General features: G+C 37.9%; 1 protein-coding gene across 1 annotated transcript in view; it reads left to right on the top strand.

Moving 5' to 3' along the window:
* Positions 1 to 18151, top strand: part of GABBR2 (gamma-aminobutyric acid type B receptor subunit 2) — a gene marked incomplete at both ends in the record, with an annotated part of 476157 nt that overhangs the window by 233648 nt on the left and 224358 nt on the right. The window contains 2 exons of the mRNA XM_084260450.1: positions 3010 to 3201; positions 4251 to 4487. Of these exons, the coding sequence (XP_084116576.1) occupies positions 3010 to 3201; positions 4251 to 4487 (429 nt within the window). The remainder of the gene's footprint in view (positions 1 to 3009; positions 3202 to 4250; positions 4488 to 18151) is intronic.

Below are 18151 nucleotides of genomic sequence, written 5' to 3'. Positions count from 1 at the left end.
AGAAGTTGTTAGTGAGAATTTTCCCAACATATTGTCTTTAAGAAATAGAGATAACATTGTGTAGCCCTGCACACATCAAGACTGATGCTGAACTGATACAGTTATCTGTCTGATGACAATTAAAGATGATGACTATTATGCATAGGTCATCAGCTTAAGGTGGCTCTTTTAGTAAGCATTTAATAATAACTAAAGCCAGGCTTCATCACCATGGAATAGAGTTGAGTTTCTTCATAGTAATTAGTAATGGGTCTGTGTTTTGGATTTGTGCTGAAAACAGTGTTGGTAACACAGGGATGTTTTTGTTACTGCTGAGCAGTGCTCACACAGAGCCAAGGCCTTTGCTGCTTCTCACCCCACCCCACCAGCAAGTAGATTGAGGGGTGCACAAGGAGTTACAAGAACTATTATGTGTAATAGTTAGGCGCGATGGAGCCCTGTTTTCCTGGGGATGGCTGAACACCTGCCCGCCCATGGAAAGTGGGGAATGAATTCCTTGTTTTGTTTTGCTTTGCTTGTGCATTTGCAGCTTTTGCCTTATTTATTGATCTGTCTTTATCTCAACCCACCCATTTTCTCACTTTTACTCTTAAAATTTTCTCTCTTATCCTACCGGGGAAGAGTGAGGAAGTGGCTGTATGGGGTTTAGTTGCTGGCTGGGATTAAACCATGACACCCTTTGAAACTAAAACCTGTAAGAACTGGTCTGTATGTATTCAAAAAGTGTAAGAAAGATCTGCATACCTCAAGCAAATTTGTCTTTTTAAGCATCAAAATCATCTCCATTTAGCAGGATCAACAGGGAGGAAATGGCAACAAACCCCATTATCTGGAAGCCAAACACTGAAATTCCTGAACACTAACAACTGTGCTGTCACTAGAAAAATGACTGCATGTTTGGGGTGCTCAGCTTTGGAGGAGCTGATTTTGTTTTGTTCTGTCTTCCCCAGGCTACGTTTCAAGCCCTGTCATTCATTTTGAATAAAGAGCTGCCAGATCTTAAAGTGTTAGTGAGGGGTTTATTGCAGGAATGGGAAAGATTCAGTGGAACCTTGTTGGGAAACATCCCTTGTTTCCAGGAAGGAATTCATGATTATTTGGAAACTTTCAATTTTTGGTCCATATCCCAGGACGCTTACAGTTTATGAAGGAAACAAGCTCAAGTGCTTATGCAAAGAAAACATTTCCAACAGCTCTGATTTCAGAACAGTTCACAACCAATACTTGTAACATATGATTTGACATTTTCCTCTGTACAGAGCAGGGGAAGCTATAGAAGATTTTTCTTATCTAAAAGTCTTATTTTGTGTCTGTCTGTGTCCTCAGTGATTTGAAAACTGTGAAATAAGAGGCACTGTATCAGTGAAAACTCTTGAATGACCTACTGGTGTAGCGGAAACTTTTTCAGACGTCAGGAAGTATTGCAGGATGGGATTGCTGTTTTTCTTGCACAAAGACCTGGGATGCAGTGTCACCATGGCAGTCATTAGGAGTGGAGACAGGCAGGAAAGCAGATGTGTTTCTAGAAGGGTAGAATTAACCAGCAAGAGAAAGACAATTTAGGTGGACTGTGGGATAAGTAACACATGAGATGCAAGACGCTGTGTTTCAGGCAGGGGCACTTTCAAGCAACATTATATACAAATACATAAAATTTGACTTTGGCTGAACAAAAACTTCTGTAACCAGGATCCAAGCAAATCTGCTTTGTGAACACTGCGTTTATGAACCGAGTTGGCACCATTATACTAGCCTTCACAGATTTAAAGCCCCGTTTTAGTTTGGGTGTAAGTGTATTTTAGGAGGCTGTCTTACGTCCTTTTTCTTTCTATTCGTATTTATTTTTTCGATAAGCCTTTGGTATGATCTTTGGGATACTTTTCAAAACGGTTGTGTTCTGAATGACTAATACGTCCTGTTTGCATTCTCATAATTTCCTCCTTCTGTAAAATTTTCTGTGAAATTGTAGCAGTTTTCCAGTTAAGAGCTCTAAGGTTACACCATGTATTTCTAAAAATTGGTATTTTTATCTTATAAGTATGTCTTGTACCTTCAGTATTGCTTACATTAGGAGCCAAAGAAGCATGAAACCTGCTGTTTTGAAATGGATTCTGACTGAAATGTCAAAAGAAAAATATCTGGTTACAAGACAGTGAGAGAAACATCTGAGATAAAATCTGCTAATTTTATCCTAGAACACTTCACAATGTAAGAGAATATCTATTGTGAATAGATCAGATTTTAGGCACAACAGCATATGCCCCTGCCTAATAAAGTATTTCTGTTTCCTGGTGTATGTATATGCTGTGTATTGAAAGTGCATAACCATCATCTCAGTATTTTGGGGTACAGTGTGTTTTTTCAGTATTGAAAAAATATGGAACTTCACCTGAAGGAATTTCTTGCTGGGGAAGAAAAAATCACTGAGAATTGCTTGCATTATCAATTTACAGTTGCTTCATGCTCCTCAGAAGCTGCTGCTTACCTGTGGTCTGTTTCAGCACAGTCACATAATTCATATTTGCAACATTATGTTTATGGTGCCCAGCATCAAAGTTTTCTTGTTTCAACTTACCCTGGTTTATGCGGTCTTTAGGATCATATTAGGATGTTAATACCACAGTGGTCCTGCCACCCATGTAATAGTTGTGTTATGGAGAATTTTCTATGCAGATGCAGCATCTTCTGCCAGTGTTCCTCTGTGTCTCCCCCAGTTTTAGAATCCAGGATTTTATTTTTCTGGTTTTGAATAATGGTCTGTTGAAAGCAAAATAGATTTTAGTAAATTCTGTTTTTGTGTCCTGAATTTTAAAGAGAGGATTCTTCAAGAAAGGGGTCTTCATTATTAACAAGTAATTATTCTAAACTCTTGAAAATACTTGTGTGTCCTTCACTTACACCACAATTTCATAGATAATGTAAAAAAAACATGAACAGAAAGCAATTGCTTTTATGTTCAGTATGTCTACTACAATGCTTACTAACTTCTCTATTTTTCTTTCTTTGCAGGCTTATGATGAAGAAATGTATGGCAGCAAATATCAGTGGATTATTCCAGGGTGGTATGAAAACCTTTGGTGGGAATCTTGGATTAATTCCTCACAATGTCTCAGCAAAAATCTTCTTGCAGCCATGGAAGGTTACATTGGAGTGGATTTTGAACCTCTCAGCTCAAAAATGTTAAAGACCATATCAGGAAGGGTTAGTACTTTTCCTACAACTATTTTATTATACCATCAGTTGTCTCACCAGCAATGCACCAAGGAGGGAGGTGAAGCTAAAGGGTTGTTTGACAAAGAGAGCTGGCAGTCATCATTGTTAGTCTTATCTTTCCAACGCTTTCCAATTTTTAAATACTTAAAAATCAATTCCAATTCTCTACGTGGTAAGGAAGCGGTAAAGTATCTTGCTTGAAATCTGTCCTCTTCCACCTATATAAACATGAAAGTTAAATGTACAGAATGTGTTGTGTCACGTCAGTTTAAATAGTTGAACACCAGAAGCAGAAAACTTTTCCCTTTAAACCTTATCCTGCAAACAGGATTTCAATGATTTCATTGGTGATTTCTGCCTCTCAAAACTAGGGGGTGGGGCTAGTTTTAAATATGTTGCATTTCCATAAATACCATAACACTTTATCACAGAACAAATTCATACAAATTCTGCCCAATGAACATGCCTGATTTTTCTGCTTTTCATCTTTTTTTCTCCTTTTATTCATGCCTTGCTGGGTGAGCAACTCTACAAAAGGGCAACTCGTCATAAGATAGCATAGAATAAAAAGCACAGTAAACTTGTAAAACATAGACAAATGCCAACCAGGTAATTTCACATGAAGCAAATAGTTGCTCACGTAAAGGTTATTTGATTTGCATTATTCTTTAAAGTGTAACCAGACCGCTAGTTTGCAGGGATACAGACTTACTCTCTGTTCTAGCATTATGGCTCGCCACCATCTGGTATCTTTGGTTGGACTGAAACCTTTTATACAATAGTTGTCCTTCACGCAGAGAAGCAAACCAACTGCTTTTCAGTCTCTCTGTCTCCTAGATTTCCCTCTCAGTCTCACCATCAGTATTGTAAGTCAGGCAGCATGTGGTTTTGAAATTTTAGTTTCTTTTCTTTTTGCTTTTGCTTGTCTTTTTTGTATTAGCCATGGGAATGGAGGGTGCTTTTTGAAGTGTAGGTTTGGACGCAGCTCTGTAAAACGTTCAGTATTGAAGTAAAACTGAAGTTTTCATTCTCTTCAGACCCCACAGCAATATGAAAAGGAATACAATGCTAAGCGTGGTGATGGGCAATCCAGCAAATTTCATGGTTATGCCTATGATGGAATATGGGTGATTGCCAAGACCCTGCAGCGAGCAATGAAGTATCTGAATGCCACCAACAAGCACCAAAAAATTGAAGATTTTAACTACACAAATCACAAACTTGGCAAAATTTTTCTGGATGCTATGAATGAAACCAACTTCTTTGGAGTAACGGTAAGTCCTAAACTGATACTTGTGGGGTGAGGAAGGCTTGTGATTTTACATCAGAAGCTGAAACAAGCATTAAATTTTAATTACTCTTGAAAAAGAAGCACAGGTGTGTATTTCTTCCACAGTTCTACTTTATCTTAAAAATTAATGTTGTTGCTTTGAGACTGTTGCTCATTGCCTGTGTTCTGGTGCCAAGTGATGACACTGTACAGTTCCTCAGTTACCAGATTTTTAAGCAGGGATGTCATCTGAATTAACAACTCAGGGTTGTCTCAAGGGAACTGCAAGTGTTGCAAGCTGCAGTGACCTATTAAGTTGCTCTTTTACTCATTGAGGAGTAGCTGGAATGTGATCTGAAAAGACCAATTTCTCTCCATCTTTTTTTTTTTTTGTTTTTGGTAATAGGCTATAGTACACTAATGTCTCCAACTCCAGTCCTGTATATCCTAGCTATTCTTACAAAATACTTCAGCAGCCATTTAAGTTAATGTAAAAAAATATTGTAATGTGAAAACATTAAGTATGCCCTTATAATTTGTGTTTTTTCACCATCAAATACAAAGCATCCTGACTGTGACTCAAGAAGAACTGGTTACATTTAGCAACTCCTCCTGTTATTTTCAACTGCGCCATTGTGAATTCAGAATAGTTTTTCTTTTTCATTTAATTGACCTTGCTTCTAGTTTTTAGCAGAGTAAAGCAGACAACAGGAGTGTGGACCTAAAACTTCTTAATTGTATTTGAGGAAATGTCAGTCAGAAGTCAATGGCACAGAGGTGTTGAGGAGTCTGCAGAGCCACACTCCTTCATCGAGAGATGCACAGGCTGCGTTTCAGGGAGAACGGTCTTCACAGTTCCCAACAGCAGCGAAGAAGGAACTTGGTGGAACACGCTTTGTTAAGCAGTGTCCTCTGGCTGCAACGTGTCTAGATAAGGGAATCAGTTTTGAAGAAAGGCGTGTTTCAGCAGTGCACAGAGGGAGGTGCTTTTAGGCACATCCTCACAGCAAGAGTGTGCAGAAGGTTTCTGCCACTCTGCAGTATCTTGTCAGATTCTGGGCTCATGTTAATTTAAATTGTCTTGGATAACGGCTACCCTCAAAACTTGTGGAAGTAGCAGAGCTAAGCTAGTCATACGTGTCAGACTGGTTCAAGGAACAAATGCCTATGTATAAACAGCCACAATAAACGCAGGCTTAATTTTTTCTGTACTTGTTAATTGCTGAAGAAACCTATGTTTCATATCACAATACAATTGAAATCAATTCAGGATTTGCAGGCAAAACCCAATGACGTGGCAAGAAAATACTAGAATCTAGTTGCCTGGACAGTTTGAATTTTGCTTTCTTTTTACACTGAATTAGAATGACGGTTTCAGTAGAGGAGTTGGGTATCCCCTTACATCCACAGCAGAACTGGATCCTTCATAAAACTTTTGGTCAGTAGCAGCCACAAATCAGACTCTGCAGGGACTCAGATATGTGTCCCCAGTTATTCCAAGTACAGTATCTCCCAGTGTGGTTGAAATTGTAGGTAGACACTTTGTTCTTTCCTCTTTTTGACTGCTGTTTACTCTTGACAGCCAATTGTGGTAAAGTTCATAGGTATAATGATCACTGATTAATTGCCCTTCAATAAATGAACCCCAAATGAACCCCAAACACAAACAAAAAACACCCCAAAAATAAACCCAAACAACAACAACCCAAAACCTCTAAGATGAAGGAGGCTCTTTTTTTTGCTTAGTTTCAGAGACACCAGCCAAACCTCATATGTGAACTACATCCCTTCAGGGAGGGAATGAATCAAAGTTTCACCAACCATATTCAGCCGTGTTTACTTACTTTATTCCCTCAGGTATAATGACTTTTAAAGAAATTACTGAACAATTATTCACTGCATTTAGTGCTTGTCTGAGGCGCTTTGTAAAACATTTATCTTTAAAATTGGGCTACCAAGTCATTGTGATAATGCACAGCCCAAATCTTATATTTGCAAGGATCATGCCTCTTGTTCCTGTAACACATTCACAAAAAAAATTTTAATCAGAAAGGTATGGAGAGAAGACAATCATAAACAGCTATATTTTCTTAGGCTATAATTAGAAAAATAATACTCAAGTTTTTCCAGACAGTGTGAGGAAGAGTTTTATAGCAGATATTAAAAGTTTTGCATTTAAATGTCCAAGTAGCTGAAGGAACAGTTTTATTCTTACCAGAAATATTTTTAAACTTTTTATTCTTCAGGTTCATAAATTGCTGTCGTTTGTGACCTAATTTGAAACTTTGACTCAACATGAAGTTTTAGGCTTTGGAATGACAAATCTCATTTTAATACTTTTTCCCTGAAAAAGTATTTTCATATAAACTTTTTAGAATTTATTTTACAAATTTATTCTCCAGAAAAAGGACACAATTTTATTCTTAGGTATTTACACCAAAGATAAAATGGATTTCTGAAAAAAATAGAAATAGAAGGAAGGACTAAATCTTATCACTATCCAAATAATACAGTAAAATATGTTGTTAGTTATTAGTTAAGGGGAGAAGGTAGACAAGAAGCTGTAGACCAGAATCTAAAAATGTAAAATGTATTAAGAGGCATCTTTATGCGTTCTGTGAATATAATATCAGAAAGACTGTCATGTCATAAATAATAAATCCCTTTACTCAACTTTCATTTTCTTTGAAATTATTTATAGCCAACTACAAAAATATAATCACTGATGAGTGTTGTATTTCTGTGGATTTTTTTAAACAATTTTGAAAAGACTTGCTGGGAGTTGCTGATTACACAGAATGTCATTCTTTCAGTTGTCTGTTCTTAGTTCTGTTGGTTTTCTTTTTAAATTTTTTTCTTTTCCTTCTTTTTTGTTTTCTTTTTTCTTTATTTTTCTTTCATTTTTTCCCTTTTTTTCTTTTTTTTTTTCTAGGAGGCAATATTTAGAAAACAGTTTAGGCTACTGTCCAAAGACTTGACAGGACTAATCCTCTTCTTGTGCATCAGAAACTAAGTACATAGATGGTACTTATTTTAATTCTACTTCAGAAATCTATTGGAAAGAAAACTATAGCTATTCCTTAGACATTCCTGAAGGTTTTGCTCTTCTGGATTTTCACTTAGCAAAATGGTTCCATTTCCTTCATCCTTATCTGACTTACAGTCCTGTTGGTTAACACATAATTTTCTCATGTGTTTTGAATATAGAGCAAGGAAACATATATTTGGTGTTTTACCAGAAAACAGTAATATAATTACCTGCAATAATTTTTCAAAGTTAAAATGGATACTGTTTTACAGGTACAAAAGGACTTTGTAATGAGAAATGCAGTATGAACAAGCAAAAGACCTGCAGGGATGTTCCTACTGTTTTGTTAATCTGAATGTCCTGATTCTGCAGTCAGATTTCCTGACGTCGGCTGGTTTGAAGTCTAGTAGGGCATTGTCTTGTTATGATGCTTCATCTGCAATGAGCAGCTTCCAGAACAAGCGTCTTTTTGATTTGGGACTAGCTTGGTTTTCATGGTTTGCATTTTCCTAATTCCTTGTTTTCCAGAGCAATTACTTATTTTTTAATGGCAAAGTTGTTGCAAGGAAAAAAAAATCTCTTTAGATTTTGTACAATTTTTTTTTCTCTTAATCCAGATAAAGACATTTTTGTAAACTGGATTCGCCCTAGTGGTTTATAAACTGCCAGATGCCTGTTTCCTTCCTAAATATATCCCTCTTCACGGATAGTGTGCATCCTTCCCAATAACCTTAAAATGAAAGACAAGAAGTACTCACACAGTGACACAGTTTTTTTGTCTCAGGAGTCCCCTTATGCAGCTGATAGAGCCACTGAAGGTAATTTAGAACTGGAGAATCTAAAGAGGTCTTTGTTGCAGCATTACTACTTTGAATCAGTACAGAGAGATGAAGTGATGCCAAACATTGTCTATCTGGTATGTCTATAAACCTGCAACTCAGTTATACAGCCATTTATAGCGTACTACCTATAACATGGCCGTTGTGTATGTGCAAAAGCCAAAGAGAATTTTCCACTGAGGTAGAATAATTCTCCTAAAGTAAGATTGTTTGCCTAAAGGATAATAAAAAACCCAAGAAAATTCTAACTTTATTTTATTAATAGTTCTCATAGTATAACACGCAGGCTTGATAATTAGTGAAGTATTAGTGCTGTCTTCTTGGGATACTGAGCCATATTTAGTACATACTGTATCAGAATAGAAGGGTTTTGTTTTAGTCATTTTTTTCCCCTTGCTTTTCCCTCTTTGTAAATACTGTAGATGGTTACATAGTACTTTGCAACTAGACTTATGTTTATATTTGTTAGGTAAAAAAATGTTGGTTATACTTGAAAAGATACTAAATACCACATTTGTTCTCAGCATAGTGAAAGTTTGTATTGGTTCCATGGGATAGCCCAGTGGTGTGGAAAACACAGTGTATGTTGGGGATAAGTTTTAATTTATTTTTTATACAGAAGATTAGCTGCTTTTTAAAAATGCTTTCCTCTAATTTTCTAATCTTTTCACCTTTGTCACTGATGTTATGTCATGAATGTTACCATTCTCCCTGGCTTATGCACGAAGTCCAGGAACTGTTGGAGTAGGGTATTCTGTTGCTTGAGGTTATTGCTATTATCTGTGATTATAAATCAGGCTTCAGAATTACTAATTTATTTCTCATCCTTATGGCCTTCTATTATTTGTGTGTAATGGAAAAAGAATTACACTGGAGGAGAGAGAAAATTAAATAGACTGTTGTCTTTCCTTCTATGCAGGCAGAGTAGCATCTAGCACAGTAGGATAAAATTCCATCACAGTAGCTGCAGAATTGAAACCACAGCCATGAAATAGCTTTCAATCTGTTCCTAGCATCCTGCATGTGAGTGGATCCAATCGTGTTTCATAACTGCAAAAATGCTTATTGATATGAAGTTTATTTTGTATTTTGATGCTGATTATTTCTGAAGTTTGATTTTAGCAGCTTGCTTCCACTTCCGAGGCTTCAGTAGCCAGTGTGCTGTACAGAAATCTCAGAAACATAGGAGATGTTAGCATCAGAGTAGGGACAGAGAGAAAGCATTTATTTTGTGTCATCCTTAAGACTGTTACATTAAGGAATATGTTGGTCTTTGGCAGAGAATCAGAGAGAATGAGTGTGGACTTCAGGAGACTGAGTTTACGCTTAACATAGGGGTCTAACAAACATTTCTGTTATGGCATTGATCAGTGGGGTTAATTTTGCATGAACAGTTCCGAATTAAGCCTCAAGACCTATTAATACCAGAACAGGGCAGATAGTAAAAGTATTGGAGGAGGGCAGAAATTTTGATCAAGTAAATCCTTGTCAATCTAGATTAGTGCTTTAAAAATACGCATAATTTCACGGGGGCAGGAGTTAGTGTGCAGTGTAATGCCTCCCTACAAAGCTGCCTGCTCCCGAGAAAGGCTTTTGAATGTTCTGTTGAATTTGACCTGGTCTTAATTTTGGGTGTTTGAAAATTTGCAGTTGGACATTATCCATAATTAGGTCACTTGAGGGAGTTCAATAAGCTAGCAAGATTCTGTGATTCTGTAACTTGCTTCCTGTTACAAGGTTTATTCTGTAGCATGATAAAGACGAATACTCAGGGTCTGGCTGTGTTCAAGACCTCCTATATCGTTTTCTGGTTTTCCTGAACCTTGCATCTGAGCTTCCTCCAGCAGATATAAGTGTGGTGGATCTCTTACTTCCTAACTCCCCTCCTGACTTCCAGAGCATTATCCAACTCAAAGGAGCAAATAAAAAGCAGTACAGGTTTATGAAATAATTTGCTCTCTATGAAGCCAGTTAATTTGGAAGACTCCTCAAAATAGTTAAAGCAAGCCATCGTTGAATTTGCATAGGGTCATAAGCAATGTTTGTTCATTAGGAAAATTCAGTGTAAATGTTTTCCATCTGCCAACAGTTTAAAACTGCATATAGAGGGAAATCCTAAGTTTGTAAAGTGAGAACTGAGATTAACTGTGACATTTCAAGACTAGCCCTCAAGCTAATGAACAATGGTCAATTTAATAGATTTAGTAGGTTGAAAATAACAAAGGCTTTAATCTAAAGTTGTAGAAAACTTATTGCTGCATCTGGTATTCTAATAGGTGGATATTTGATGAAAATAAATTAATAACATACATTAGCAGAAAAGCTAGTGAAACATTTTCTGAGATGAGGCTAGCATCTCTTAGCTTCCTCTGCTCTATATTTAATTTTGTCTGTATCGAGACAGTGTTTGACAGAATACGAGTATGCCCTACAAGATGCCTTGTTGCTACTTTGGGTACAGAGAGGGAAAGTCCTTACAAATAAGAAATAAAGCACCCATGAAGGTGATTGCATTATCTAAGTGGTGGTGCATGTTTGTGATTCACAGGGAAGTTCTCCTTCAGGTTTCTGAAGAAGCAAAGCACATTTCATTTTTTTTTCCACCACCCTTTTTTTTTCTGAAGTAGCAGCATCCCTAAATTTGTCATACATCTTTTTTTCTTCTTTTAGTGGCACCAAATACAGGGATACCTGGTTTTCTAGCTGCCTACTTCAAATCTGCCTTTGGTTTAGCATTTGTTTTCTCTTTTGAATTTGACAAAAGACTAAAGAAGAAATACAATTATGAAATTAGGAAGCACTATCCTGCTCCAGATCAGCAGTTAAGCTGGGAGAGGGTTTCAGAGAGCTTTTTCAAGGCGGTTTCTCCCTCTGCCAGTTGGTTTTGTCTGAGGTTGGTATAGAGGTCCATTTCTAAAAAAAATACTGAAAGAGGAGACAGCCTGTATACACGCTGGACAGGCAACATAGAAACTGTGGGTTCTCATATCTCTTGCACGAGTAGGAGATTGTTTTTCCTCATGGTTAGATGGCTTTTTGTGTTCCAAAACACAGAAGTACTGAGTAGTACTAGGTGTTTATTTGCCACCCCTCCAGCACGTAGTAGAAAAAGGAGGAAAAATGTTATATACCTTCTTTCTTTGTGGCAAAGCCCTGTGATGGGTCTATTGAAAAAGGGTGATAAGGTAAAATCGGACAGACACTTACAGAGGAGTGGCCCTCTTGCAGAATGTGTGCCAGTGAAATAGCAACTTTGAAAAATAGTACAAAATCCAGAGTACCTCTGTCCACTTACACCATGACTTCAAAAAATATGTCAGTATATCATGATGAAAAGCAGATGACACATCAGCATGGATCTCTGGCGATGATCCCATATCAGCAAGAGAATATGCACAGCATGTCTCTGTTCTCCATAAAAAACCTATGGAAAAGAGTTAAGGATTTGCAATGGATGCTGTAAGAACTGTTTTGACTGAGTCCCTCCTGCTGTTGTAATCCAAAATGGAAAATGTGGTGCCAGGTGTGTGGTCCTGACTATGTTGCAAGATTCTGATTTTCTGTTTGTGAAATTTTGCCACTTCTGCCACTGAAACAGCAGCTGTAACCTTCTGAGGAAGGACAAGAACATTGCTGTTCAGGGATGTGCAGAAGGAAAGTGAAGCATCATGGAGAAGAGAAAGTCTCAGGTGTTTTAATTGCAGTTCTTGATAGCTGTGGTAGCATTTTATGTGTCAATTAATACAGCAGCCTAGCAAGCAACTGTCTTGAACACTATGAATATGTAAAGCAGGGTAAAATTATTTCACATCCCTTTTCAGTATTGTTGTCTGTAAAAGAAGACTGTTCCTTCCCCAAGACAGAAATGTCTTGAGTGCAGAGGGGACAGATGAAGCATCTAGAGGGTCTGGATTCTGGATGGGGAGGCCCTGGGAGAGGAATTAAATCCATAGCTATGTCCCTACTCCCCCACATAATAACTTAAGAGCAATGAGTCTAGAAAGAAAGACTGCAGGAACAGGTGTATTTAGAAGAATATGATGGGGAAGGAAAAGATTTCCTGGAAGACTTTCATTGGGAGTTTCCGGTCTCCAGTGCCTCTTGTTCTTGTTCGGATTTGCTTAACAGTATGTAGAGTTTAACGGACGCCTTCTCACCCAACTGTGCTTTTCTTGAAATTGCATTTATTGTCCTTGTTGAAGAGCAGACTGCTAACAGTTTATATTCATTCCATAGAAATATGTCTAGATATAGACATATATACATGGGCCATATGTTTACTAGATGGACCGTGATGGTTCTGAAGAGCCAGCTAGGTTCTTTTATTGGTACCTGGCAGGTGGTGCATGAATCAAATGAGTACAGACTGGTACAGGCACAGTTGCATTGTGCTTCCAGGTGAGGTTTTGCAGATGATACAATGACATATAGGAAAAAAAATCTATGAATTTCAGACATTCCAGAGTAATAGTCGTTTTCAGTGGCATAGCTATTCCTGCATTTGATGTCACTAAGGGAAGAAAAAAATGTATGACAAATCTAGGGATGCTGCTGCTTCTGTCTGCTATGTTTCCTTTTGGAAGGACAATCAAATGCATCTTCCATGGGTAATTCCAAGCCCTCAGCTTCCCAGTGACTTGGGGATGAAATTGAGCAAGTGTAAAGCAGCGTTCAGCTGCCACATACTCTTTTGGTACGCACAGTGGTTGGAGCACCGAGGTTAGTTGTCCCGTATCAGTCTACAAACTCTTTCCTCAGACTTACCTCTGTTTCATCTATCTTCCATCCTAGAAGAGGGCACTGCAGAAGTACCCAAGTTCACTTTAAGTTTGAGATGCGAATGCCCTTCAGTCACGACTCTAGAGTTAAAAACGACTATGATTTTAGAGCTAACATATTTTAGAAATGGTATAAAACTGAATTCCTGAGTGCTTGAGGGCATTACAGTTCTTGTTTTATTTTCCACGGGAACAGATGTTATCCCTGCTGCCTTGGGATTGCTCCAGCTCTGGTAATTCCATTCTGTGTACCTAAAATTCTCACTGAGATTTCAGATGGATAAGGAAGTTATTATTTACTAGCTTTACACTGGGACTCCTCTGAGACAGTAAATGCCATAAAAGTGCAAAATTTTACTATTATTATTCTCACTTTTGGTATTAGACATTGCATTTTATTATTATTTCACTGTACAGGCAAAATATAGTATTATTTTACTGGTAAATCTAGTCATATCAAACATTTAATTTGATCCTGTTCTTCTTTCAGTCAGTGGCAGATCTCTTTTAGCTTCATCACTAGCAGGAGGTCCTTACCTAGCAAAGTGCTTTAATAAATAATTTGTGGCTATAACTCAAAATGTTATTCTAAAATCTTTTTTGTTCACAGAAAATTTGAAAGGAAGTTCTGAAAAGCTTTCTAGAATTAATGAATATATTTTAAGAGTTCCGATGAGTTGTAGTGCTGTAAGTTAGTAATGAATGATTAGACACATAAGCTTGTTCAAGCATGTTTGGAGAATGCCTCTAGATAGTGTACTGTGTGGAATGACATGATTTAGATGTCAAATAACTGTGAGTGATTAAAATAATGCTGTGGAGTATAGCAATTTAAAAAGTAATATCTAGTGATGCCTATAAAAGGCTGCAACTTCTAGTACAGATCATGTAAATCAAAGAAATGCTGAATATTTTAGTGATCAGACATGCTTATTATATACATTATTTTAGCACAATAGTGTAATTCTTAACTGGGTATCAAGTATTTGGAAATATGAAATATGTAAAAAAGATAAAGGAGAAACCTCAGAGGGTGTACCGATAATATTGTCATCGTAGCAGTAGGGAGACTAGTTTCATAAACTATCTGAAGAATATATTTTCTACTGTTCTTTGAGGAGGTGTTAATCATTTTACTCTAAAATCTTCTCAACATCTGGTTATGTTAAGTATTGAGAGTTTAGAGAATGATTAAAGCACATAGATGATAAATACATTTCTAGAAATGCCAAAATCTCAAAGCAGGGTCATTTAGGAAATAAATTATGAAGTTTAAGATGAGTTCTAACCTGCTTATTTTATCCTTTACATCACTCATTTGGATACTCTAAGAAAAGAAATAAACCAAATGCATTGCTATGATAATTTTCATGCTACATTTACAAAGATCTCTTGATTTAGGTTAATTGGACTACTTCTCTCATTGGTGAATAGTTGCATAGCAAAATTTAATTTATGTTTTCTATTCATCAGTGGGCAATTTTAAAAAGCTTTTAAAAGGAGTCTTTTTTTGTCTTCAGTGAAAGTGACCCACATCGGTGTTAGAAGAATTAGAATTTAGGCTGGTGGGAATTTGTGTGTGCACCTAAGAGCAAAATTTTCCCTTGGGGAATATTTTACAATGTGACATTTTTACTTTCTGGCAAAAACAAAAAATTAAAAAATTAAACTTTTAAAAGTGTATTTTAATTCTCTGTTCACACTGCAGTACTTCTGAGATTTTAGCTTCAGTAATTAGCACACTCTCCGCTGTTGTTAATCTTCGTGACAGCTCAAGGCAAAAATATTCCTTAACTTGAATATAGCGTTTCGCTGAGTGTGAATCCACCTGTAATGTTAAAAATGGTGTTATTAGCTGACTTAGCCTGGAAATGCTCTGAGGTTGTCAGGTCTGATGTTCAGTGGCTTATATTTTCATACATCACTGCTCCTCTTTTCTGGCAGTCATGATTTCTGTGATGAACTAGTTTTCTTCCTTGGAGAGGTGCTCCAGTTGCAAATAGGATTCTTGGAGCCTTCAAGCATTTTAGTGAAACACAGAAAAATTAAAGTAATATAATTGCATTTATTGCATACAAATGCACCATACATTTTCAAAGAGTTTTCTAATATCTTTGGAATCCGCTTTTAGAACTTCTGTACTTCTTAACTTTTTATTATCTTCTCATACCAGGTGGTTGCCTAAGCTATTGCTGGTGTTGATGGCTTTTGAATTGTCTCACCTCTCCTAGCGAAATGTCAAGATAGTGTCCTCTTTAAAGATTTCATAACACAACAAAGATCTAACACTTCAGTAGAGTGTATGGTATGGTATGGTAGGACTTCTTCCCCTCTTGAAGAAATTTTTATCCCTGACCAACTCAATTGATCAATTTACAAGTATTTCTGCTCTATAACTTTTAGGAAATTAATTCCAGGATTCTGCCTTCTGCATGATCACCCATTTTATATTTGGCCTGTAGTGACAGCTGATGTTGTTGGCATATGACCTCAAAACACTTGACAGGAAGCTGTCTATTCTCTTTTTTATATATAAACCATTATGCTTTACTTGCTGAATCCTTGTATGTGATAATTTTCCCAGTTTTGTGATTTGTGATGACCTCAAATGCACCAAAATTATAACCGTGGCTACTAACCACTGTCAGGAATCAGATTATTATTGTAGAGCATGGTCTGAAAAGAAGTTCACTCATCTCTGTGTTGTTGATACTTTTAACACTATATTTCTATATATCCAGCCTCTAACATCTAGCCAAAGCTTCATGAAATCTTCTTGTCTCTCCTAACAAGTCTTTCTGCCACTCATCCAAAAACTTGCTGGACTGATCTGACAATGTTAGATGTTGTGTAGGTGACTAAGACAAGCAAAGCTTTACCCAGCCCTCTCACTTAGATGTGATCAAGCCATTTCAGTTGAGTGACCCTTCATCCTGTGCATAATTGGCAGTTTTGTGTCATGCGCTCATGTAGTCTCAGTAGGTGGAATAAGAGGTAAATCAGATGAAAGCAACCTAGCTCTAACCAAAACAACATAACTTAAATCTGAAGAGTGAACTTACAGTCAAATAATATCATAGATCATGTAAATAAAGCTGCTCAGGGCTGACATTTGCTCATCACTGCAGAGAACAGTCTATGTGCTACATGGTGACGTGTAGAATTCTGTCACTGTAATGCTAACAAACTGAAGAATTTTCCAGAAAAAATCAACACAAATCAAGGTATTAGAGAGAGTGATGGCCTGGCAGTGTGTACTTGCAGCCCAGAAAGCCAACTGTATCCTGGACTTCATAAAAAACAACATGACCAGCAGGTCAATTAAGGTGATTCTTCCCCTCCATTCCACTCTCATGAGACCCCACCTGCATCCAGCTCTGTGGTCCCCACCATGTGTACACAGACCTGTTGTAGCAAATCCAGAGGAGGGTCATGAAGATGGCCCTACAGAGGGCCAGAGCACCTCTCCTATGAAGACAGGCTGAGATGATTTGGGTTGTTCAGCTTGGAGAAAAAGCTCAGGGGGAGACCTTATAGTGGCCTTCCAGTATCCGAAGGGGGCCTACAGGAAAGCTGGAGGGGGACTGTTTACAAGAGCAGGGAGTGGTAGGACAAAGGGTAATGAGTTTAAACTGAAACAGGGCAGATTTAGATTAGATGCTAGGAAGAAATTCTTCCCTGTGAGGGTGGTGAGGCCTTGGCACAGGCTGCCCAGAAAAGCTGTGGCTGCCCCCTCCCTGGCAGTGTTCAAGGGCAGGTTGGATGGGGCTTTGGGCAACCTGGTCTAGCGGAGGGTGTCCCTACCCATGGCAGAGGGGTTGGAACTAAATGGTCTTTGAGGTCCTTTCCAACCCAAACCAGTCTGTGATTGTATGAGTCTATGATACAAGAGTTTGCCATACACAGTATTTCAAAATCGGCAAAAAACTACAGTGATTTTCTGTCTGTGATGAATTAATACATGTTCTGTCAAATCTGTTACCAGTAGCCAATCCTTTAATTGGAAATCTTTGAAAAATGCAGTTATAGATTATTCTATACCTTCTAAATCTATCCTTTTTCTACCTTTTAATTTTGCCTCAAAAACTGGAGTGTCAGGAAATGAAGGTCTTGTCTCACCTGTCTGTCTAGTCCCTCATGCCAGTGCTCAACTTAATTTCTGATGCGGCACAGTGATTGTGCTGTGTCTGCCTGGAGACTGTGGGGCTAACAGCCTCAGCAAGCTCCTGTTGAGCTACCTTGGTTAAACTGTTCTTCAGGAGTTAAAATGTTCTTCAGGCGTTACAAAGGAGAGGAGAAGTTACAGTGATCAGAAGTGCACGTCTCAGCTGAATGTGAATTCTGTGAGACAGAGGTAAAGTTTTGTAGCCTGGAGGCTCTTTTTCTGCTGAACTCAGATGTTTGCTGCATACTAGAGAAGCATGTGAGCACCTCCAGAACTGGAAGCTCTGAAGCTTGGCATTTGAGACCCAAAAGATCTATCTGTTCAGTTAATTTTTTTCTTTTTTCTTTGCTTTGCTTTGCCTCTTCTCTTTTCTCTCTTCTTTTCTCTATTCTTTTCTCTCTTCTTTTCTCTCTTCTTTTCTCTATTCTTTTCTCTCTTCTTTTCTCTATTCTTTTCTCTCTTCTTTTCTCTCTTTTCTCTCTGCTTTTCTCCCTTTTCTCTTTTCTCTCTTCTTTCCCCTCTTTTCTCCCTTTCCCCTCTTTTCTCCCTTTTCTCCCTCCCTCCCTCCCTCCCTCCCTCCCTCCCTCCCTCCCTCCCTCCCTCCCTCCCTCCCTCCCTTCCTTCCTTCCTTCCTTCCTTCCTTCCTTCCTTCCTTCCTTCCTTCCTTCCTTCCTTCCTTCCTTCCTTCCTTCCTTCCTTCCTTCCTTCCTTCCTTCCTTCCTTCCTTCCTTCCTTCCTTCCTTCCTTCCTTCCTTCCTTCCTTCCTTCCTTCCTTCCTTCCTTCCTTCCTTCCTTCCTTCCTTCCTTCCTTCCTTCCTTCCTTCCTTCCTTCCTTCCTTCCTTCCTTCCTTCCTATCT

This window comes from Gallinula chloropus (assembly GCF_964237585.1).
Source record: "Gallinula chloropus genome assembly, chromosome: 2".
Taxonomy (NCBI): domain Eukaryota; kingdom Metazoa; phylum Chordata; class Aves; order Gruiformes; family Rallidae; genus Gallinula; species Gallinula chloropus.
The sequence above is the reverse complement of the archived record's forward strand: the minus strand, read 5'-3'. Positions and strand labels throughout refer to the sequence as shown.